This window comes from Porites lutea, chromosome 2, assembly GCF_958299795.1.
Source record: "Porites lutea chromosome 2, jaPorLute2.1, whole genome shotgun sequence".
Taxonomy (NCBI): domain Eukaryota; kingdom Metazoa; phylum Cnidaria; class Anthozoa; order Scleractinia; family Poritidae; genus Porites; species Porites lutea.
In genome coordinates this window covers 37562342-37587232 of record NC_133202.1, presented here as the reverse complement: position 1 = coordinate 37587232, position 24891 = coordinate 37562342, and the positions used below count along the sequence as shown (strand labels likewise).

Below are 24891 nucleotides of genomic sequence, written 5' to 3'. Positions count from 1 at the left end.
TATTTAAACGGAGTTTAGCCCGTATTTAACAAAACCGCGTTCTAAGCCGTTTCTAATTTGCCCAACGCTTTTATCTAAACATATAACCAACTAAGAAAGGGATCTTGAAGTCCAATGATTTCTTAGACCGCGCTCTAAGTTAGACTTCTTTTGAATAGCCGACCCTTTGTATCTCAAAACTGCACTTTTGAGTAAACAAATGAAAACAAATTCAAGGCAGCTAATCAGAGAAACTCCGCTAACCGTCTTTAAATTGAAATATGCCATCTAAAACTGAAACCTGGCCATACAGTACTTACAGTCTGATCATTGCCCAGTGCTTGAAACTCGAGTTACAAGATTTATCCTTAAATTTGTGTTGTATAGGCATGTATGTTCTATGTGTTGTGTTCTTCACTTTGTTATTTGTCAGGTGTTAGAAGAGGCAAAACACGTTCCTCGGAATCCAGCTCCCAAGATCAGCCGTCCCAGTGTTTCAAGGTCCCGTCAGCATAAAACTCGAAAGCACTTCAGCATCATCTGAAGTGGACAGGAAATACCCTGTGGTTATTATACACAGTTTTAGCAGATCATCAAGTTTTACTACAGAATTCCACTAAGTAAATGAATCAAACATCTGGGGCGGATCTAGGGGTAGGTCGAACCCCTAAGAAGAAACTATGGACGTCTAAAACGTCTACGCAAAAAAATTGGTAGACTTTGATTTCTGAGGGCTAATAATTAACAATTTCGCGCGGGAGCATAACTCTGGATCCCCCTAGATACTCCAGCTTTCAGAGATTATTTATCGAGCCCCTTAAGAATATATACTAGATCCGCCCCAGAAATTGCTATTGTAAATTGCTTGTACTCTTTGACTTTGTTTTTGTCATGCATATTTTGTCACTGTTTTGTAGGGATACCGTAAATCTTTTGAAAATCCAGTCGCTCGAATCAGTGCGCTTACACTTTCCCTAAACATAAAAAGTCACTCCGCCCCTGACCCATTCCTCCTCACCCACTCGGCCTCTGTACGGGCACATTTCGCAAACATAATTCTTCCCTTTTTGAACCACTCGTTTGTGCAAGATCGTTTAAATAAGACTAATAAAATTTTTTTTTCTGTGAAATATGGAAAAACTACATAATCGCCTTCACCTTGTCTTGTGTAAGATTGTTTACACCCTGTCTATTTTCCCAACGCAAATAAGAATTAACTCAAAACAAAAGGGCGAGGGAGGCGAGCGCAACCAGGAAGACTTTTCGGTCTTCGTAAAAATGCGAAAATATAGAGGAATTTTAGGGCATTTAGTCGATGATTTTCGGTAGTAGGAATAGTAAGGGTTGCTTTTCATTAGGGAGATGCTGTTTGCTTCTATTGTTTTCTTAAACAAGAACGACCCTCTTTGCTCCCACTTTCCACATGCAAGTCTTATAAGATTTCGCATGATCTTTTCCTCATTTTCCCCGAGATCTTGAAAAGTCAGAGGTGCGGTGAGCAGGCTGTTAATAAGACGTCACTGCAGGTGCATTATTTCGATCCCAGTATAGATGGAAATTGTAAAACTGTCATCCCGCGAGAGCAGAGACGGGTGCCTTTTTCGTTTACAAGTGAAGATTTTAGAAGACTAGAGAGAGAGTTCCCGTAAGAGCTACAGTAAAGCGGGCAGCAAAAAATCCGGGAAAGTTGTTTAGCAGCATTACAACGATGTTGCTTGTTTTACCACCCACGAAAACAAACGTTGCAACCTTATTTGTTGCAAGACGGGTGTTGCAAAATAAGTTGTACAACTTTTGCTACCCGTTTTACCGAACCTTTACTGGGGTGCGTGGTCGCGCAAATCATATTTTAGGGAACAAGTAGCAGTAAGAACTAGATTTCCTACCAGCAAATTTAGCTTTTTTGAAGTGTTCAAAAGCGTTTTCTCCAGTTGTGTTACGGAACATAATGCAGTCTTCCCATAGTTAGAAGTGGAGAATGGTTATGAAAGTCGGCAAACATCATCAAGGATAAAAACAACAGTGCTGTAGTTCATGTTGGCAACTCCCTGACGGTGCACAGTCTTTTTTGTTCATAAATTAATTGTGACGGAATAAATTACTGCCAAGTTTTTATTTGTCAATAAGATCAAAATGATAGCAACGTTTTGCACCGACTAGACCACCACAAAAATATATAAAAAAAGGAGTTTGATTGTCTTCATAACCATTCCACTCTACTAACTATGGTCTTACCGACAATATTTTGAGGTTTATCAGACGGACTCTTTTCCAGTACCAACAGGATTCGTAGCCGATACTTAAGTACGATATAAGCCAACAATATACATGTTACTATTAATCATTAAGTGAAATTTCAGTGTTAGCCTTACGTTAATTTTTAAGCATTTGCAAATCCTACTTTGGCCAGCCAATTTTATAGTTGGCTATGCACATTATTCCAGAATGGTGACAAATCATTCTTTTGTGTTAATTATAGTCTACCAACAGGATTCGCAGCCGATACTTAAGTACGATATAAGCCAACAATATACATGTTACTATTAATCATTAGTGAAATTTCAGTGTTAGCCTTACGTTAATTTTTAAGCATTTGCAAATCCTACTTTGGCCAGCCAATTTTATAGTTGGCTATGCACATTATTCCAGAATGGTGACAAATCATTCTTTTGTGTTCATTATAGTCTACGATATACGCCAACAATATACATGTTACTATTAATCATTAAGTGAAATTTCAGTGTTAGCCTTACGTTAATTTTTAAGCATTTGCAAATCCTACTTTGGCCAGCCAATTTTATGGTTGACTATGCACATTATTCCAGAATGGTGACAAATCATTCTTTTGTGTTCATTATAGTCTATCCTCAGTGCCTAGTTTCAGGGGAAAGATATTTTGAATTCGGCAGATGCAATCGAGGCAAAGATGATCAACATAAGTATGAAATAAATTAAAGTAACATTGCTATCATTTTGGATTAAGGTGTATGATTTGGCCTTCCCAGCTTTATCCTCAGCAATTTTTTAGATACGCAAGTTGAGTATTGTTTTGATTAAACGATGTAGTCCAGTGGAGTGAAGTGGTGGAGAATTTTTGTTTGCTATGTCATATTTAGTTTAGTTGACAACGGAAGTGAGCCGATTTGCGGACTCGAACTTGGCCACCGTTGTACATAGATTCCGATCTCGAGAAAGGTAGCTTTGTCATAAAAGCTTTCTTAACTATTAGCACGGTTAGCCTCTAGCTTAAGAATGGGGCTGCGGTAGTAGTGGGGAAGGGACCGGTTAGGCCTTTTCCATGCGGTGGAATTTCATTAACTTGCGGGGAAATACAAATGACGTCATACCTCTCATTAAGAAGGATGATGTCATAGTTTATTTTTAGATGGCAAAGAGCAAGTGACGTCAGAATACCCTAAGGGTTGACGTCATCAAAAAATGTTGAGGTCATAATCTATAAATGGAAAAGTGATATTATGTCCCTACTTGGTCATGATGTCATATATATTCAGGTAAAATGATATTATGGCTTATTTTTACCTGCCAGTTTTTTCTATTGTTTCGAAACACACTTAATCATTAAATTATTTTCACTAAAAATTGATTATAAACAAAACCAAGACACAGAGGTTAACTAAAAAATCTTTATTTCAAAAGAAGGGAAAAAAGGGGGCTAGGCAAATCGTACTGATTTTTCGGGCAAAACATGAAAACGAGGTCGAAGCGCAGCAAAGCGAAAAACTGCCTGTGATGCAAAAATGTCAATCTTTGTTTACTTGACTCTCTAGAAAGTATTGTACGGGGTATAAAAATTCTATAGAAAGCAACAGGTGGTTCTAAAGTAAACCTTTACTCTTTTGGTTTTTAAATAAATTGAACGTCTACTGCAAACCTCGACAAAATGCCACTTTAACCGGCCAGGAAATGCAAGTAGACGTTCAGTTAAAGGTATGTTAGCTATATTTTGACTTCTGGACTATTTTAGTTCATGGGAGATTCGACAACTCAACCCATTTTGTCCATATTATTGACGCACCCTACGTCTGAGTCGCCTGTGCGACAACCTTTTTTTTCTTTTTCTGACTTTGATACCAATCTAAATAATCACAAAACACAGAATAGGAGCGGGCATCTCGTTTATTGATGCCCGCGTTCTAAAATAAAGAAAGAGAAATGGCACTGACTAGATATGTAAACTTTGAGACACCGAGAGAAGAGATTCTAATTTATCCTTAATACTAGGGTATCTAAAAGATAGTAATGCTCCAGCACATTCTGTTGATGCTGCCATTAGTTAGGCAGTGATCCATCTTCTTGCGTGAGACTTAGGTTAATGCTCCTTTATTTCTGAAAAATTCACAAATTGTGCGGTGTTTCTGAAACTAAGACCACCCTTCCACCCCCCAGCCAAAAAAGATTCACATATGTCGAAGTATGAAGGTAAATTATAATCGTAGTAGGTCCAGTTTGTCAAATGATATTCAGTGTGAACATTTGACTTGTTTAGTTAGTCAAAAGAGTTATTTTCACCGACATTGAGTTGCCATATAGGTGAATTCGATATATCTTTTTTTTTTGTTTGGGTGGGCGGGGGTATTATTATTGGCAATCATAATCATGCTGTATAAACTAGAGTGAGGATTATCTTTGGGTTTGCTTTCATGTTTATAGAATGTACATTATTTGTATCTTAAAAGAAATGACTCGTGAACGTGAAACAATATTAACCAGGTAAGTTCAGTAAGCATTACTGAATTTGTTGCATCTGTAGTGCTATGATAATATGCAATGGCATGGCGTGCTTTGGTTTAACATAAGTTAGGCCAAATATTGATGCCTTTTAGAATGATTTTACTTCACCTGTGAAATAGGTAGTAGAATTTTACGCTCTATTATTCCATTGTGTTCGTTTGTTTACTTGCAGCTATTTTGCACTAGTTGTTATATTCTCTGTTTCACATGTCAAGTAAAATCACTCTTTTTTAAATTTCTAACATAAATAGTATTTCAGAAAGCAGTCTTTGGGTGTCACTTGTATCAAGAACAACAACGTATTTTAATAAAAATGGTTATAAAAAGAAATTAATCTAATTCAACTTTTAAATAAAACTCAATGGCAATGGTGTTTTGTGTGGAATTTCCTACTATCATTTACAAAAGTAATAATGCTTAGTCGTCAATAAAACCAATTAACTAGCAGTTGTCAGGTGTTACTAGTGACATGGATAGATAGTAACATGAGTCTTCAAGTTAATATCAATAACACGTGTAAAGCAGCCTATTACTACGTTACAAATGTAATAATTGGACGCATTGACTATTGTAATAGTATTCGGTATGGGTTACCAGCTAAACAAATAGCAAAGTTACAACGGCTCCAGAATTCCGCAGCAAGGCTTATTTTTAAGATTCCAAGGTTTTATCACATCTCACCAATTCTGTGTACGCTTCATTGGCTGCCAGTAGAATTTAGGATTCATTTTAAGATTATTATAATTACTTTTAAAGCCATCCATGGACAAGCTCTGGTATATCTACAAGAACTTATTAGCAAAAGGGAGGAAGAGAGATACAATTTAAGATCGTGTGCAATGGGAATCATGCTTCAAACGCCAAGAACTTTAACTAAAAAGACACCTGGTGACCGTGCTTTTTTAGCTGCGGCACCTAAACTGTGGAATGGGTTACCATCACAAATACGAAATGAGCCCAATTTTTATAGGTTTAAAGGTTTACTTAAGACCCATTTTTTTAGATTAGCTTTTTATTAGGTTTTTTTTTAGGATTATGTATATATTATATTTTTATAGATCCATTGTTTTTTTTTTATATAATATTTTTAGTTATTTTGGATAACTTATTAATGTTGATAATTTACTTTCATGTAATGCACATTTGATCATACACATGTATTTTGCGCAATATAAATATTAAATTATTATTATTATTACTAGTGACAAATACAACATGTTTTAATTAAAATTGTTAAAAAAAACTCTGAAAATTAGAGTAAATTTTGGGAAAAATATACTGTCAATGACTACAGTATAGGTAACAGAACTTTTAAACTAAACGAAAATGACAATGATTGTCCTATTTACATGTTGGAAAGTCACTATCAGTCTATGCAAAGAGCGTTGTTTATGATTTTAGAGTGATTTGATTACTCCTTTGGCACTTTTGTCTTTCAATACAACTGTTGCTTCAACAGTAAGAAGAGGACAGTGATGTCATCATCATTAAGGTCTGCAAATTCTTTCGTGAAATCTTCATCCTGTTCTCTTTTAAGGATGGCGTACAGTTGTTTAATGTCTTCAGTTGTGTTAGGCCACACTCGGAACATTTGACGATTTTCCTGTCACTGTACATGACGTTTGAGTGACACTTGTTGCGGCTTAGATATGACTGAACATACTGAGTTAATTCCGTCTGGTTTGAATTGCACTTTCAATTGTCGTATGTTGTCTGGAACATCATCCTGTCGAGTAATATTCAGTTTGTTGGCTTTAATCACAGTGCTGTATTTGGTCAAAGTTAAATAGTTTGCGCCACTGAATTCTTTGATGGCAACATTTGATATATTGTAACATTGGCCAGTTTCATTTTCCTTGTGTCTTGTTCCCACAAGACCAGACGAAGAGAACCGCTGTTATCTGTACACAAAGCTTCTTGTTTAGTTAAAGTTTTTCCACGAACATCCACAGTTTCAGCAGTACCATTGAATAAAACACGGCCAGCAATGTTTACCAGGTCATTGTTTTTTTTCCTGAATTTCTTCTATTGAACTGTCTACACGGTTTCTTCATCTATCTTCTGAAGGTCAAAATCCATCTCACTTTCATTGGAATCTTCGATTCTTGTTTTTATGTTGAGAATCAATTCTTCCTTTTCGGGCTTCAGGTTTTTCTTTACTTGGAATTTGTTTATCTCGACGGAACTTGATTCGGAACTTGCGCATGAGCACTGAATGCTTTTCTGGGGAGAAGCACACAGCACGATATAGTTGAGAGTTTGCCTCTGGAAATTTAGCGAGAAATATTGATTCTTGGTTTGGCTTGTCTTTATAGGTGAGAAGTTATGTAAATAACTAACCATGCTTTGTCTTGAAATGGAAGGGCAAAATTATTAAGATTGAGTTATTACTGATGAGATCAAAAGAATATGAATCTCGGAAGGGGATAATATTGTGGCAATATTTTTAGTGAGTTGGATTGAGATATCACAAGTTGTATGAGGTCTTGAAGGATTCCATAGAGTAATTTTAGTTTTAGTTTTCTATTTGCTGACGATACCAGTACAATACTTGCAAATAACAACTTAAAGGCCGCTACACACGAGGGATTTTGCTCCCGGAGCATGCTCCAGGGGCACCCTCCGGGAACAAAGCTCCTCCGTGTGTACCAACGATTTCATGGGTATACTTCATCCTCGGGAGCAGAATTTCCACCCCGCAAAATGCTGCACGATATTTAACAGGTTAAGAGTGAGTCCATGAGTGCACCAGGCAGGCGTGCTACATGCCATCTCTCCGATTTCGCTGAAACTTGGCCGGTTTAAAGGGTCTACCCCAAAACTCAAAATGACAAACTGGTTTGTAGTTTGGATCTTTATAGTGGGAGATAGCCCAACCAACTGGTTTAATTAGATTTTTTACCAATAAAAGGGCTTTAATAACAGGCAAAAGTAGGAAGCTCTCAGGACAACTGTTTTTAACCTTTGACTATGAGGGTTTGTGTATATGTTGATACGTCTTTAATAAATGCAAGAATATAAGTTTCAGTCAATTTGATTGACAGCTTGTCAATCACCGGCCTTGAATATGGGACCACCTTTTTAGCCATTCAATTATTTGCTGATTTTGAGATCGAATATCTCTCCTTGCCAGAAAGCTATGACAATAATTTTGTTATTCCCTGCTTAACAACCCTTTGGTCTATAATAAACACAAAAAAAAATTTCTGGGCGCTGTCTTTTTTTGACGTCAGATGCCAATTCAAAACTACACCTAAAACAGACTTATTTCCACTTCACCTTTCCTACAGTTCAACAGTTAATGACTGTTTAATTTAATAAACCGACACTTTCTAGCCCGTTGTACAAGAATTGTAATGGAGGAGTTTAATACATGCTTAAAACGATCGAGATTTGGCGAGAAAATTAAAGATTTGACACTGATTAGTAATGCATGTCACCAAAATATCGAGGGCAAAATCGTAATCTTTGTGAGCTCGTTTAGATGTTCTCGCAAAATCAGAGATTATTCTTCTTAGGAGTTAAACTAATAATAAGTCGTCTTATTCAAGTGTTTATTGTCTATTGTCTTTACTTTGAGAAAACCAGGCTGTTCTTAATTTCCTAGGGGAGATTTCAAGGCCACATGGCGGGCGGTTGTTGACAAACTTTGAGTCACGCCAGTACACGCCAGTCATAAAGCAATGTCAACTCGCACATCTAAAGACAACATTAAATGATGAGAAATTCTTCCTTCTAGCGATAAAGAAATTAAGGTCTTAAAAAATTCGTTTAACTTCAGGCTACGGCCTCGGAAAAAAAACAGTATTTACTATTAGAAAAAAGTATTGTGTTATTTTCACTTACCGCCGTCGATGTATGCTGCGTGACCAGACAATATTTGTTCAAAATCAACTTCTTTGCCTTCAAGCAAGGCTTTCCGATTGGCCTACTTATCTCTATCACTATATTTGTCTCTTCCTATCGGCATTTTTCGGCAAATACAAGTTGTTCGAAACTCTGTCACTCGATCACTCTCAATCAATATTACGCCCAAGTATTATGTAACCAAAAACAGAGCCTGCAATGTTTAGTTCAGCGAATTTCCCGCGCCTACCCCCGAATCTAAACAATTTTCGGTTGTCTAGAGTGGAAGAAAGAATGAATTTTAAAAAACAAAACACACCAAAAAAAATTAAATTGCCTTAAATCATTTATAAATTTATTATCTTTGGATGGCGAAGTCCACACATTTTCACCTGCAAAACTTGTTGTTGCTTTTGAAAGATAACCGAATTATCTTGTTTTATTAGTGAATAACCAATGCAAAGTACTATTTTGTAATCGGTATGATTCCGTGACTCTATACAAAACTATAATGTAAATTACTTAAATTCATTTAAAGAAATTCTATTCTTTTACAAAATTAAGCTTTATTGTACAGGACTGTACCGGCCATGGTACATTTGTACCTCAAATTCCAGAGGAGACCAGACAGAATCATGACCTTGCCGGATTGCGCAATCAGCAAAATTGTAACAGCACGTGCCTGTCAAATTTCAGACCATGCAATTTATTTGACTAATCGTCCAAGGGACGTTCTTTTCAACCACGCGTTTGTGTTGTTAAGTCGCAATATGTCTCAGCTTTCCTGTTCATTTGCGATCTTCTGTGGAACGGAATGCGATTTCTCTTCGCGATGGCCCGGACGGCAACAACTTATACCACTAAATTCGTGTGCCGATGTCATAAAGGAACATCTTAGAGATGTAAATGTATCTCAATCGTGCGTTCTATCCGAGAAAAAGCTTATTTTAGCTCGCGTTGGTTTGTTCGAAGATGATGACGGCCGCGATTTCACGATCTGCCCCAAACATCGCGCAGTCCTTGGAGTAAGATTCCGACCATCAAAAAAATGCCAGCATCCTCTTCACGGCAATTGAAAGGGCAAAGGTGACAGAGGAGTCAATCTGAAGACGGCAAAAGAAATCAAGGAAAAGTGGAACACTGTAGTTCCAGTCGGTGCAGGTAATTAAAAAGATTTTATTTTGCATAGGGTGTTGTTACTGACTTGCTTACTTCCTATGCGCACGGCAACTGATAAGAAAGGCGGAAAGACAAACATACTCAATTGGACCGTGTGACCCGAAACGCATAGATCACGCGTGGAAGGGGAGGATAGGCAAGGAAGGCCTTCACACAAGGCTTTGGCAACGTGGGTTAGTCAGACCCGCCCCCAGTCGTCTCTCATTGAACCTCTCCCTACTAGCATAGGCCCGCATGGTTTGATGGGTATGATGTGTCTTGCGAAGTCGACTGGGGACGAGTTAGACCAAGACAACTTCGAAGGTGCTAAGCAACCTACCAAGCTAAGATTGTTACTTCGGCTGTGTTTTTTTACCTATATGCTGTTAATTTACTATCCATTTTGAAAATTCTGTTATAAGACTTTTAAACGTGTGTGAAAATGAAATTCGTGTCATCGCAGGCGCCAATAGGTTACTCATCAGTACCAGGGCGCATAGGTGTGATAATCATTCTAGTAACTCGCGGACGAATTTAATTAATTTTTCCTAAATTAAGTAGCCAGGATAACGGGGGTAGCGAGGGGAAAGGGGTTGGTAGTTAATTAATAGGGCACATGTCCAACTTTTTTTTTTATTCTAAAAACCCACCGAGTATACTATAAAAGGAAGACTTTATACGTAAAATAATTCCTACTAACTAGGCATATGCAGATACTGTAGAGGTGCCCACTCTGACTTTATGAAAGAGTGTGAGCCACCCTCTGTGTTGGCTACCTTAACTGAGGGATCCCAAATTTCTGCTACGCAAGAGGAGGAGTTTGTGGGTCACACTCCAGCGCCATCAACAGAGCACGTTGCAACAGAGTCAATTGAGCCAGAAGAAGAGGAATTTGTGTTACCACGTTTGCGAGTGCGATTTCAAGATGAGATTTTGAGCGAGGTAGGATTGATGTGCCTCTTAAATATGTTTGAATTAATAAATTTTAAAACTCCAAAAAAGAACTCATAATATATTTAATAATGAGGTTATCATATTTTGTTCTACTTAATTTTTTACGTAATTCGACTGCGTGGTTTATATGTTCATGTAAAAGAGTAATTATAACCGCGTCGTTCCACTTACTCGCGGTTGCATATTTTGTGGATATTGTAGTAAATTATTACGGAAATGGTAGGCGACGAAAGGGGTTACATTATTTCCCGTTCCCTACCCTGTGCTCGTTCTCGTCACCCCCCAAACTCGTACTTCATGCTCGTCTCCTAGCAGCCTGCAGTTAACGTCCGCGCTCCGCATAACTGCACTTAGCCTTGTAAAGCCTATGGAAGAGGCAGAAGCAATTCTGACACCGAATGACATGTATTTCTAATTATTGAGGCGCACATTCGATGCATAGGTTCCTACCTCGCTAAAAAAAAAACTTGTTCCTTTTATTATAGCAAAGCGCTCCGAATTCAGATATCTTCTCATCGTCCTCCCAAGGCTCGTTGGTAGAGGAAGAGACGTCTAGAGAGTGGCAACCAACACCCCAAGTTGAGCATCAGTTGCAGCACCTAAACAGTTATCTCCTTAAGTCAACTGATGGCCGAATCAGTCCAGTCAGGTCGCAAGCAGGTCTGATGTTGTGAATATGTCGTCATCAACGTGGCGCTGTTATGGGAAAAAGGCAGAGCAAGTTGTTGATTCCGTGTTGGAGGCTTTTGCACCGGGTAATTCATCATGGCTGCTTCAACAGGTGATTGCAAGGAACCAAAGCGGGCGTAATGTATCTAGTGCTGCCGAGGAAGACAGCCTGGTCTCTAGACTAGTAACGCTGTATAATGAAGCTAGATCCTGGAACACCCAGCAACGGATTCTCTCCCTCTTTGCTGGTGATTACAGCAAGACAGAACTGCTGCAGCTTGTGCCAGGACTGACAAAGTTTAGGATTGATGAGGCCAGAAAACATGCTTTTCAGACCAAGCCTGGAGAGCCTATAGAGCCGCCAACCATTACCAGAGCAAGGCTGGATCCCACTAAAGTCGACCATTTCGTAGATTTTGTATCCAGTCCTTCATTTCTTCAAGACGTTGCATATGGAACGAAAACTCTAAAGCTGTCAAGCGGAGAGAAAATTGACATACCAAACGTGGTGAGAACAGTCATTTCGTCCGGTCTCATCCAGCTGTATCAAGCCTATTGTACAGAATCCGGCTTCACACCCCTTGGAAGGTCAACACTTTTCAATATCCTTAAGGTATAGATGGATATAAGGCCACGTGTTAGACGACAATTTTGGTTTTAATGCACGCAAGTTATTCCGTACTGTCTTAAGCTTAGTGTGTGGGGAAAGTGTGTGTGTATGTGTGAGTGGAGAATGTCAGCACAAGCTGCAGATTTTGCTTGGTATGACAAGAGGATTTTTACCGTCTTATTTAAGCAGTACATAATTGACTACAATATAGTTTTATACTTCAGGTGTGCGCTGCTTCTCAGAAGAAGTCCTTGGCGGGTTTGGACAGCATGCAAACGGACGGTGTAACTGCAATTTCATCTCTTGAAGTAGTAACTAGCATACTACAGAAAAACGGTAAGACGGAAAATTAGGTTAAGTCTAGCCTTTTGCCTTATTTCCTTCAATATGGGACGCAACGTGTTGGTGTTTTTGTGCTTGGTGGGTGGGCGCACTCATTTGAAGTGAGCTTTTTTGAGAGGGGCGTATGAGAAAGTTCAGAGGAAAGGGAAACAAAAAAAAAATGAGTAAGTTGTCAATTGCAGGAACCCTTTTTATGTTTTAAGGTTAATTTTCTAGTATACACTTTTCTTCCAAACCACTGAGCATTTCTTTCCTGAGTGCACCTGTGAAATAGTTACAGCCTGGAAAACTGGGCTAAGAAAAAGAAATTAAAGGTACAATAAACGAGCTGCATTTCCTAATCGAGTTTCGCTTTTGTACATGCTGGTATCTTTGGTACGTCAAGGGTTTTAGATAATGGAATTTTATCCATGTAGGTTTTCAAGATGAAGAGGCAAAGGGAGTTTTGTCCCTTCTCAAAGCTGGAAAACGATATGTGTCAACAGACTACAAGCTGCACATCGCCACTGAGACTCCCTGTGCAGACCACTGCAGCGTGTATGCACTTAGCAGCAATGAAGCTGAGTACCGCGGGACATGTTCACACCAACACAACATTAACTGTGACCGTTGCAGCGACTTAAGGAATGCTGTTTTAGATATTCAAGTCGCAGTGTCTGAGCTTCAATGAGGGTACTACCTTTTTGACCTCCAGAACAAAATGTTAGAATTTTCTCCAATCTAAATATTTGTCTTTATTTGTGACTGTTATCTCCCTTTTCTTAATTTTCTCAAGCAACGATGAAAAGCGGGAGGAACTTCAGCATGATCTTGAGGCGGCAATCCCAAAACTCGATATGTGGAAGTCACATGTCATAAGATCTGTGCATCAAGATGCAGCCAATACTGCCGTGGTTGATGCCCTTACCGAAACTGAAGCATTGCTGATCATGGACTGGGCCATGAAGTTTTTACGAACAAGCTACCGAGAGACTCAGCGTGATTGGTTTGGGAAAAAGGGACTACCTTGGCACATAACCGTTGCCATTACCAAAGATGAAAACGAAGAAATTGAGGTACCATTTATATAAATGTTACAATCGATTTAAACTATACTTTATTTTCCTTAAAAGATATATCGGAAATAAGACCAGATGCTAAAAAATATTTATCTGTCTTTCTGAGGTATAACAGCTGATTAAAACAAACAAAACGTTTGGAAAAGAAGAGATTGTTTTGTATTGTGAAAGACCCATCTTCGGTTCCGGCCACAGCTGTAGGACGTAGTAATTACGATGTGGAATAGTAATTTCATTGGGAACCCTCAGTTTTTATCCACACAATTTAATGCAATTTCTTTACAAAGATAACTGCTGCTATACAAGCCCCAGTGTTACTGAATTTAATATTTTGTTTGTTTGAGATTAATTGATTTTCTTTTACTCTTCAGACGCGCACCTACGTCCATCTGTTTGATGAGTGCATTCAGAACTGGTTTGCAGTGGCCTCCATTATAGAAAATACGTTAGAAACACTGAAAGCACTGAAGCCAAACCTCAACCAGGTATATCTTAGGTCCGACAACGCCGGCTGTTACCACTGTGCCTACCTTCTTCTGTCGCTCCCCAGTACTGGTGATCGTACCGGAGTCACGATTGCACGATACGACTTCAGTGAGCCGCAGGCTGGTAAAGATATCTGCGATCGTCGCACTGCTGCAATTAAAAGCCACATTCGACGCTTTCTTAATGAAGGAAATGATGTCAAGTCGGCCAATGACATGAAAACCGCCATTGAGTCTTATGGAGGCATCAAGGGCTGCTATGCGGCTGTGTGTCTAGTTCAACCATCTGCGCAGACGATGAGCAAGCATAATATGGCTGAGATACAGTCGCTACATAACTTCTCTTACGAGAATGGAGGCATAAGGGTGTGGCGAGCCTATAACGTGGGTCCTGAAAAGTTTTATAGTGCAGCTCAGCTTGCACGGTTTGGTACTCCGCGAGGTCCTACAAAGCTCGTCATAATTCATCCTTTTGGCAGACCACATGTAGAGGTGGGTACCTATCGCCAGCAACGCGCTATGCCTGCAAGATCTTCGTCTTTGCCTGGGTCACATCAAGAACCTCCTGAATCCGCACAGGCAGACCAGGTAGGAGAGAAGGTTATGTTTCATTGTCAAGAGGAAGGGTGTATCAAGACCTTCCAGTCATTTGCGTCGTTCCAAAGGCACCTGGACGTTGGTACGCACATGGTGAGACTGGTAAAGGAGTCCACCTATGACGAGATCAGGCGAAAATGGGCGGAGGCATGCCATTCCCTGGGTGGTGGCTATGTTCGGGGTGATTCAGCTACCTTCGACTCCAGTGACCAAGCAACGCCTGACGAAGTCGTGGAGCTAGGATGGGCTCTTCAGAAAAATCGAAAACCGGTAGCCTTTTCCGAGAAAGCGAAGAGCTATCTGGTAGACGTGTTTTGGGCCGGGGAGGAAACAGGAAAGAAGGCAAACGCCTCCTTTGTCGCCTCCAGAATGAAGTCTTTGAGAGACGAGAACGGGCAGAAGATGTTCACAAAGACCGACTGGTTGACAGAACAACAGATTGCTCGATACTTTAGCCGACTCTCCGCCCTCAATAAGCTGGTCGATTACAGAGAACCCACTCTTCCTTAATGAATGAGGAGGAAGAGGCTGATGCCGATGATCTTGTTGTAGAAGCCGAGGCTGTCCGGACAAGGCAGCAGATAAGGAGGGACCTTGAACTTTAATTTTTTTAAAAAAATTGGTAGGAGTGCAATAACCTTCTTACCTCGTGGCACGAAAGTTTAGTTTTGCGAATTAGCGATTTTTTTGTTGGTGTTTTGAGGGAACTAATTTTTGCAATTTGGACAGGTTTTCTTGCTGACAATTAACTTTTGCTATTTTTTTTAAAAAGTCCCGGGCAAATCAAAGATAATATTTTCTTTTTTATTGAATACATGCAATGGAAAAACATTCGTCAACAATTCCACTGTGTGTATATACACCCCATTTAAAACCAGCAAGACAGATTACTTTTCTGTGGCATTCGATTGCAAACACGTACCGCAAAAATTTTATGCCACACGGTAACTCGAACAAACAATGCTCTGGAATAAAGGCCGATAGTACCCAATCAGTGAACGTCGCGTTTATTCGAGGATTGTATTTCAGTTTCTTTTACAAGCCAGGAAAAATGACTGTGTGTGTTACATCCCAGCAAGAAAAAAAATACCTGCATGTTTTACATAAAATTTTTCAAATGATTAAGCGTTGTTATCAACCTTGATAAGAAGAGTTTCAAAATAAATGCCGCCCTCGAATAAACACGGCATCGGGAACATAAAGTAAACACGGAATATTTAGTAAAAAAAAGGTCACGACATTTTTCTTTCAGTTTTGGCTTTTTGGGAGACGAAAGCAAAAACGTAAATATTTATTTTTTGTTGCGTTTTGCTTTGTTTATTTTTATTTATTGTCTCTTCCTGTCTGGGCAACCGAAAATTGTTTAGAATTACTATGAAATTTCCGAGGTAGGCGGGGGAAATTCGCTGAACAAAACATTGCAGGCTCTTTTTTTGTCACGTAATACTTGGGCGTATAAATGTTGATCGAGAGTGATAGAACTCTGAAAAACTTGTATTTAAAAAAAATGCAGATAGGAGGAAACAAATAAGTCATGGAGATAAGAAGGCCATTCTGAAAGCCTTCCTTGGAGGCAAAGAAGAGGATTTGAAACAAATATTGTCTGGTTACGCAGCATACATTAGTTCGGCGTAGATCGACGGCGACCCGACGGCGGTAAGCGAAAATAACACCATCGTTCCTTCTAGTACTCTTCTTTTTCCGAGTTTGTAACCAGAAGTTAAATAATTTTTTAAGAGCTTAATTTCTTTATCGCTAGAAGGAAGAATTTCTCATCATTATGTTGTTTTTAGATGTGCGAGTTGAAATTGCTTTATGACTGGCGTGACTCAACGTTTGTCAACAACCGCGCGCCATGTGGCCTTGAAATCTACCCTAGGAAATTAAGAACAGCCTGGTTTTCTCACAATAAAGACAATATAGACAGTAAACACTTGAATAAGACGACTTATATATAGTTTAACTCGCAAGAAGAATAATCTCTGATTTTGCGAGAACATCTAAACGAGCTCACAAAAATTACGATTTTGCCTTCGATATTTTGGTGACATGCATTACTACTCAGTGTGAAATCTTTAATTTTCTCGCCAAATCTAGATCGTTTTAAGCATGTATTAAACTCTTCAATTACTAATCTTGTATAATGGGCTAGAAAATGTCGGTTTATTAGCTTGAGCAGCCGTTAATCCTTGAATTACAGGAAAGATGAAATGGAAATAAACCTATTCTAGGTGTAGTTTTCAATTGGCATCTGACGCCCAAAAAAGGCAGCGCCCAGAAATTTTTTTTATGTTTATTGTAGACCAAAGGGTTGTTAAGCAGGGAATAACAAAATTATTGTCATAGCTTTCTGGCAAGGAGAGATATTCGATCTCAAAATCAGCAAATAATTGAATGGCTAAAAAGGTGGTCCCATATTCAAGGCCGGTGATTGACAAGCTGTCAATCAAATTGACTGAAACTTATATTCTTGCATTTATTAAAGACGTATCAACATTTACACAAACCCTCATAGTCAAAGGTTAAAAACAGTTGTCCTGAGAGCTTCCTACTTTTGCCTGTTATTAATGCCCTTTTATCGGTAAAAAATATAATTAAACCAGTTGGGTGGGCTATCTCCCACCATAAAGATCCAAACTACAAACCAGTTTGTCATTTTGAGTTTTGGGATAGACCCTTTAAACTGGCCAAGTTTCAGCGAAATCGGAGAGATGGCATGTAGCACACCTGCCTGGTGCACCCATGGACTCACTCTTAAATATTTGGGAGCAAGCTCCCGGGGCGTGTGTACTGACACGTGCAAAATGAGCCTGGAGCATGCTCCGGGAGCAAAACCCCTCGTGTGTATCGGCCTTAAAGGAACTCGAATCACTTGTTAATCGTGAGCTTGGCAACGAATGGCTAAAGGCCAACCAACTATCTTTGAACATAAAAAATCTAACTTTGTGTTCTTTCGTCCCCGGCAAAAGAATACGCCCTTCATACCTAGGATTAGAAGTCTTGACTCCGTGACTAACGACTACGCAGACCTTGAAATGAAAGACTATGTACAATATCTTGGCTTAACGATTGATTCAAATCTTTCATAGAAATACCACATAGAATCTATCTGTCACAAAATCAGCAAGTCGATAGGAATTATAGCTAAGATTCGACATTATGTCCCGCGTCGTGTTTTACTTTCAGTTTACAACTCATTAATTGTCCCTTATTTAACTTGTGGTATTTGTGTTTGGGGAAACTGTGCCTTGACATTTCAAAGAAAGATCGTAACTCTACAAAAACGGGCCTTAGGTCTCATTTACTTCAGGTCTAAGGAACACACCGTACCCTTCTTTCTCAAATCGAATTACCTTCCCCTACCTAGCCTATTTTTCAGAGATTGTATCTATTTATTGCATGATATCAACAGCACCAGTTAGTATACTCAATCAGTTTGTTAAAACGAGTCAGATTCATAACTAGCGACTCGCTTTATATTCAGTTCTCTAGAACCGATAAAATATATGGCTTTTTCTCGAGAATCGGTGCCCAAATTTGGAACTCTATTCCTTATTCGATTAAAATTAAACGTTTGCCCTTTCGTAAAAAGATCAGGGTTGTCGTTAAGATTTCGATTTGCCGGGTGAATACAATAAGTAGGCGGGGAATCAAACACCTAGGAGTTTCTTTTGGTTCTAATTCCATTAAAAGTAGCCGGGGGCCACACTCATAGTAGCCGGGGGAAATCCCCGGCCCCCGGCTCTTGATGACAGCATTTAGGATAAAGGAATTATTACTAAATTTCTTGCGGTCAGAAGATGATTATGTCAAAGTGTTCCGTCTTATTAAGTTATTTAATACTTAAGGTTAGCCTCTCTTCGTAATCGTTATGTACTTGCCTTGTTTTATGTTAGTTTATTCTATTTACTTCGTAGTAGTGTCTTTACTGTTATTTAGTCCATCTATAGATAAACCTTGTATTTGTAATATGTCTCCAGCTCCCCCCGCCTCGATTAGTTTATAAGCTATTCGCGGGTAGGAAAGTAATGTTAGTAGTTATATTTCCAATTTTTAATAAAATTTGTTGTTGTTGTTGTTAGTTGCTTGAGGATTTCATAATAACATCATCTTATGTATGTTTATTCCAAGACAGATTATTAACCATGTTTAAGTCTACAATCAATATAACTCACTGTACTGCATGAAATTTTGGCTAACATCTATGATCACATGCTACTGAAATTCAGGTAGGATAAAATTGTGGGTATGAGAAATATAAACTTTTTAAATAGGTTCAATCAGAAAGTGTGTCCTAAGTATTTCAAGATTGTTCAATTCTTATCTCAGTGTTATGTTGACAACAGAATGAATGGTAAAACTGGTAAACAACTTACCACTTGGATTATTCATACTTGGTTCACCTGAAAGGAAAATTGTTACTATTGGTTACTTTTGATGCCACATACATTCAGTCATTTCTGTTTTTTGAAAAGGTTCTTAGTCCTTTCAAAAAGTTGATTCAATCTTTGTTCCTCCTGTTGTCTGTATTTCAAGGAGTTATTTTTTTTATACTTTTAAGTCTATCAAAAGTGATTGGCTCTTCTACTAATACAAGTGAAGACAATTTTTTAACTCTACTTAAACCTACATACGTGATGCCCAATGTTTGTTCAGACTTTCCAATATTTACCCATGCTTTTGGTAAAGTTAATCCTTGGCTCTTGCGGATTGTTAGGGCCCATGCAAGCTTAAGCGGTAGTTGTTGTCTCTCATGAAATGAATTGCCATTTTTTGTAGAAACTAGTCATAGGAGCTATAGCAATTAAAGAAGGAATTTCTTGAGATATTGAGGGGCCAATATAATTGTCAAACTTAACAATAACAGCAACAGGTAGATCTGGAAGGATATGAAGGGTGGTATAAATGATATCTACTACTGTTCCAGTTGCACGATTACAAAGACCAACAGATGGCCATAAGTTCATTGTAAACATAACAAGGGCATTATTTGAAATAAGTCGTGTTTGTTTTGACTCTTGTTGGACTTGAGGTGACAGAATCTCTTTGCTCCATAGTAGCATCATCAGATCGTGTGTACTCCAATGGACCGTCCTCACTTGCTCTCTCAGTGGAAACATTTACAGGTTCTCTGGACTCTTGGTTTGATAAACTTTGTGTTACTCTCTGAGCCTCTGAAGCACCTGTTGACTTACCAGTGGCTGCTAATACATCATAATCTCGCTCGAAATACTTCTTCACATGGGTTACCTTCCGGCGGTACTGCACACCATCAGCATCAACAAGAACACTATTACCATTCTTCTGAATAACTGTAAAGGGAGACTGTTTGTATGACGTTGACAGTTATTTCTCTTTCTCCTGCCTCAGTAACACCTTATCACCTTCTCGAATCTTTCACGTGTATTGCTTTGGCAGTCTGCAGACACCTTTCCCTTTCCTTTCGTCTCACTGTCGCGTTCTCGAGCCTCATCTTCGATGCTGAACTCTTGGAGATGGGGTAGTTTGGTCCTGATGCGTCTTCTAAATAATACTTCTGCCGGAATAACCGCAGTAGTAGAATGTGGAGAACCGCGATACATCATTACGAAGTTATCCATGTCTGATTTCCAGTTGCGACCCTCTGCTTGAGCGATACCCAGTCACTTCGGGATACTGCGGTTTTGCTTTTCTATTTCACCACTGGCTTGTGGCCTTTAAGGGTGTGGTTCTTCTATGTTCAATTCCGTTTTCCTCCAAGAACTTCGTAAAATCTTCATTGGTAAACTGCGGACAATTGTCTGTTCTTAAGGTCCTTAAGGACAAAGGAAGGCCATGAGTGACGAAAATCGTCTCAGAAGTTGTAGATTCAGTAAATTCCATCTCAAAGCTGTAATAGTCCACCACAACAAAAACATAATCACCAGAAGGCAATGTACCCAATAGGTCAGCTGCTAGATGTTGCCATGGTGCTGTAGGCAATTCTGTACGTGTCATCGGCTCAGGTTTGGTTGGTTGTGAAACTAACTGACAACCATGACAGGTCTTACAAGCTCTCTCTACCTCTTTGTCGATGCCTGGCCACCACACTTTGGTACCTGAACGTTGCTTCATTGCTACGATTCCTGGGAGACCTTCGTGTGCCAACTCTAGTACTTGACAACGAAGTTGCTTTGGTATCACAATCCGAGTTCCACAAAGAACAAGCTTTCCAGTCACACTTAATTCACCTCGCACAGGTAGGTACTCTTTGAATTCTAAGGCATACCATTTCCCATTCAAGAGACATCCTCGTACACTTTTCAGCTCAGCATCATGTTCTGATGTTCTCTCTATTTCACGAGTTATCAGGGCAACTGGTGTCGATTCTTGGGCGACCCACTTCACATATTCTTCGGTTTGCTCTTTGTGTTCTGACGGTGGCAATATTCTTAGGACCTGGAATATATTTCACTGTAAATCTGTAGGGTTGCATTCTGAGAAGCCATCTTTCGATCCTAGCACAGGTCTTGGAATTAGGTGAGAAAATGCATTCTAGAGGGTTGTGGTCGGTCATTAGTTCAAACTCAGCACCATACAAATAGGCATGAAATCTTTCGCAGGCCCACACAATGGCTAAGGCATCTGTCTCAGTCTGAGAATATCTGTGTTCTGTATCGGACAGGCTACGGCTTGCATGACTAATAACTCGAAGTTCTTCTCCTTGCTCCTGAACTAGCACGGCTCCGAAGCCTACAGGGCTTGGTTTGCGATCACCTTAGTTGGTGCATTCTTATCAAAGTATCCAAGTGTCTCTGCACTGGACAGTCGCTTCTTTAACTCATCAAATGATTGCTGTTGCTCCGGCCCCCACACGAATGGTTCTCCACTCTTTGTAAGCTGGCGGAGGGGTGCAGATACTGTTGCTAGGTGTGGAATAAACCGTGCAGTGAAATTGACCAGACCAAGGAAGTTTCGTACTTACGCAGCATTCATTGGTTCACGGGCATCAACAACAACCTTTACTTTAACATCTGCTGCACCAATTCCACGTGCCGACAAAACATGACCAATGAACTCCAAATGTGACATCTTAAACTGACACTTGTCTCGGTTCAGTGTCAACCCCCTGCTGCTCAATACTCGGACCACATTCTCAAATCTTTTGTCATGTTCCTCCTCAGTGGGTGCAGGTACTATCATCAAGAATATTATATTATGAGCTCTGTCACACTCTTGCAGGACTTGGTGAAGTTTATACCGGTAAAGTCCCTTGTGTGTGCCAAACGTAGTGATATCCCTTGGTTCGGGCGACAGTTCTATCTGATGATAGGCGGAGGTAAGATCCAACTTGCTAAACAACTTGCTCTGGTTCAAATCTTGTAAAACTTCGTCAATGGTGAGTATTGGGAAACGATCTCGTTTTACTATCATGTTGGCTTGTCGCATGTCCACACACAAACGAATATCACCTGAGGGCTTATAAGGCACCACTACCACTGGTGAGACCCTCGAGCCTGGTCCACTCACTTTTTCAACGTGTTCCACAAGTTCATCCAGTCTGGCACTCAGTTTATCACGCAAGTGGTAAGTAACCCGCCTAATTGGTTGTGCTACAGGCTGTACCTCTGGGTCAATTCGGGACTTTTAGCTGGAAATCTTTCAGTTTGCCAATACCTTCACAACATCCTGGGAACTTTTCAAAAATACTGGCCTCCCCTTTTGCTCCATCCGTAGAAACCTCGAGTGAATTCACGTGAGCTCCCAGCTTCAAAACTCCTAGAGAAATGGCAGTTTCCCGTCCAAGGAGGGCGTGTCCCTCATTTTCAATGACAAAAAATTCGACCCCACTTAACACTTTCTCTTCAACAGACACTTCTGTAGTAAACATGCCTGCAACTTGTAGTGGATGACTATTACCATATGCATACAACTTCTTTGAAGCCTTAGTCGACACACATGCAACCTTATACTTGCTTTCAAATATTCCCATACATTACGACCTATGACATTGAAACTAGCACCAGAATGAAAAATCATTGTTACTTGTAAACCTTCTATCTTCACAGGAATTTTCTCATCACTTGAAAAATTAGAATCATCTAAAAGCACAATCATTACCCAAAGTACCTTCAGTTTCTACCTGCCTTACATGGTGAGCTGCACCTTCCTTCTTTCCGACGTCTGGTTTACGCGGCCCTCCAACTCCACGACCACTTCTTTGCTTCTCCTTAGTTTTACACCTAGCCTCAAAATGTCCTGATCCATTACACTTCCGGCACTTTTTCCCCCTCGCTGGACATTGACGATCGTTGGTTTTATGTCCCGTATATCCACAAACATAATTGACTTTTCTTGCGCTCGCATCCCCTTTGTAATTCGACTTTCCGCTCGCACTATTCACTTCACTACGGACCTCACCACTTCCTCCTTCGATTGAACGTGCCTGTTTTTCAGATTCCTCCATAGAACGAGCAATTTCTCTTAATTGTGGCAGTGTCAAGTTTCGACCCTTCTGAAGTAACTTCCGACGGAGTTCGTGCGACAAGCATTTGCTAATCACTAGATCACGAATTTGCTCATCCACAGTTGCAGCGTCTCCGAATTCGTAGGTTTGGGCTTTTTGTCTCAGTCTAGTAACAAACTGGTCGACGGTTTCGATGACTTACCAGATGACTTGTTTCACGAAAACAAAGCCCTTCATACGGAACATTCGGTTTGAAATAGTTTGAACAGTTTGAAATATTTATTCAAGGTCGCCTTTGCTTTCTGATAGCTATCTGATACTCCTTCTTCGATCAACTTGAAATAAATTTCTTGCACATTTGATCCGGCAGTATGCAGCAATAAAGCCTTCTTCTTCGACATTCTTGACTCCTTTCCCGTCGCAAACAATTCAAAAGCTCGAAGCCATCTTTCCCAGCGTGCGGATAAACTAGCAGTTTCTGAACAGTCAAACGGCTTTAATCCTTGTGCATCGCTTAAATATACACTTTCCATCTCGAATAAACTTCTTCAAATGACCGTCTTCGTCGCCAAAATGTAGTGTCTTACAGATTTAACCAAGCATTGATTCGGATTTAACCAGCAACTCACACACCATTGCTGCTCGTGCACACATGCGCAATCATCCTAACAGTTAAAGCGCATGCTCAATAATACAAACATCGGGGGTGGGGACGGTAGACCTTAGCAATTTTCCTAATGAAAAAGGTGCCCATCTCCTTAGCGAGTTGCTGTTTGTCCTCCTGTTTGCAATGTTCAAGAGATTCGTGCTTACTTTGAAGAGATGTTTGAGATCATTAATATTATTGGAAATGAGATCACTGTAGTAGTCCTGCCGGGCCTTGTTCATTAGAAGGTCACATAGTTCCTACTTTTCTTGAACAGAATGAGGTAAAACTCTAGAGCTGAATAAAGACCTCTTTTTCAAATGCTTTGCTCACAAGCTATAATATAAAAAAAAAAGGGACAACAGTTTTCACATTGCCATCGAGACTGTTTACAGTCCTCTCAGTTTTTCGGTACATTTGAAAATCAAGATGGCCGCCATTGACTGTAAGACGCGCTATATCTCGACGATCTCACGAAAAAATAGGGGACCGTGAACAGTCTAATTGCCATCTGTCTCCAGGTTTAAAAATAGGCGTTACACGACAAATTTGTAAAGTCCCTTCATGAGGGACAGATTAGTCATGAACGTCTGCGAGGGTGCAAGGAATTTTCCAGTTATCCAAACCAGTTGCTTTGAATACATGGGTTTAAACTTCTTAGAGTTGGTGTGCTGGTGTGAAAGAATCTTTTGAGTTTTCTGAGCTCATTGTTCAGCAGCCATCCTCTCATAATCTCCGCGTTATCATACTCTATCGACCACCCTCTTCCGATGTGCACAGGGTGCTCATCAGCACATTCTTCTCGGAGCTCGCTGATTATTTAGAGTCTATTGTATTGTGCCAGGAACAGCTCCTGATATCTGGAGATTTTAACATTCATGTGGATAATGCAGAGGATACTGACGCCAGAAAACTGATCGATTTACTGGAGTCATATGGACTTCAACAGCATGTTACAAGTCCCACTCATAAACATGACCACACCCTTGACTTGATCATCACACGTCAATCTGATCAGTTATTAGGGAATACACCGCGTATTAGTCGGTACATTTCTGACCATGCAACTGTCCTTTGTTCTATCCGCTGTGATAAGCCACCACTTTCTGTGCGGAGAGTTTCTTACCGAAAATTGCACTCAGTCAACGTAGTCTCCTTGAATGAGGACTTGGCTACTTCTGAATTGTGCCAGAATTCATCTGATGATTTACAGGAACTTGTTTCATCTTATAACAACACCCTCATGGCTGCTTTGGACAAGCACGCACCGTTAATGACAAGAACAATTGTTCAGAGACCTCGTGTTCCATGGTTCATTCAGGAGATCAGGGAGGCGAAGCGCCAGCGAAGGAAGGCTGAAAAGAGGTGGA

General features: G+C 39.8%; 3 protein-coding genes and 1 pseudogene across 3 annotated transcripts in view; 2 read left to right on the top strand and 2 right to left on the bottom strand.

Annotated features, from left to right (window-relative positions):
* LOC140928434 (uncharacterized) overlaps positions 1-3054 on the top strand; it is a 28482-nt gene extending 25428 nt beyond the window's left edge. The window contains exon 8 of the mRNA XM_073378186.1: positions 413-3054. Within this exon, the coding sequence (XP_073234287.1) occupies positions 413-523 (111 nt within the window). The 3' untranslated portion in view covers positions 524-3054. The remainder of the gene's footprint in view (positions 1-412) is intronic.
* Positions 1-24891, bottom strand: part of LOC140928538 (ephrin-B2a-like) — a 145237-nt gene that overhangs the window by 61997 nt on the left and 58349 nt on the right. The gene's annotated exons all lie outside the window — the stretch shown is intronic.
* LOC140928425 (uncharacterized) lies at positions 6129-7086 on the bottom strand (annotated as a pseudogene).
* Positions 11366-14960, top strand: LOC140928406 (uncharacterized). Its single transcript, XM_073378145.1, has 5 exons — positions 11366-11971; positions 12193-12304; positions 12727-12874; positions 13086-13365; positions 13740-14960. The coding sequence occupies exons 1-5, from the start codon at positions 11366-11368 to the stop codon at positions 14958-14960; spliced, it is 2367 nt and encodes a 788-aa protein (XP_073234246.1).

Coding starts and splice junctions, on each gene's coding strand:
- LOC140928406 (XM_073378145.1), top strand. CDS start 11,366: ATGTCGTCATCAACGTGGCGCTGTTATGGGAAAAAGGCAGAGCAAGTT. Junction 12,305..12,726: donor TAGCATACTACAGAAAAACG/GTAAGACGGAAA, acceptor TTATCCATGTAG/GTTTTCAAGATGAAGAGGCA. Junction 12,875..13,085: donor CTTAGCAGCAATGAAGCTGA/GTACCGCGGGAC, acceptor AATTTTCTCAAG/CAACGATGAAAAGCGGGAGG.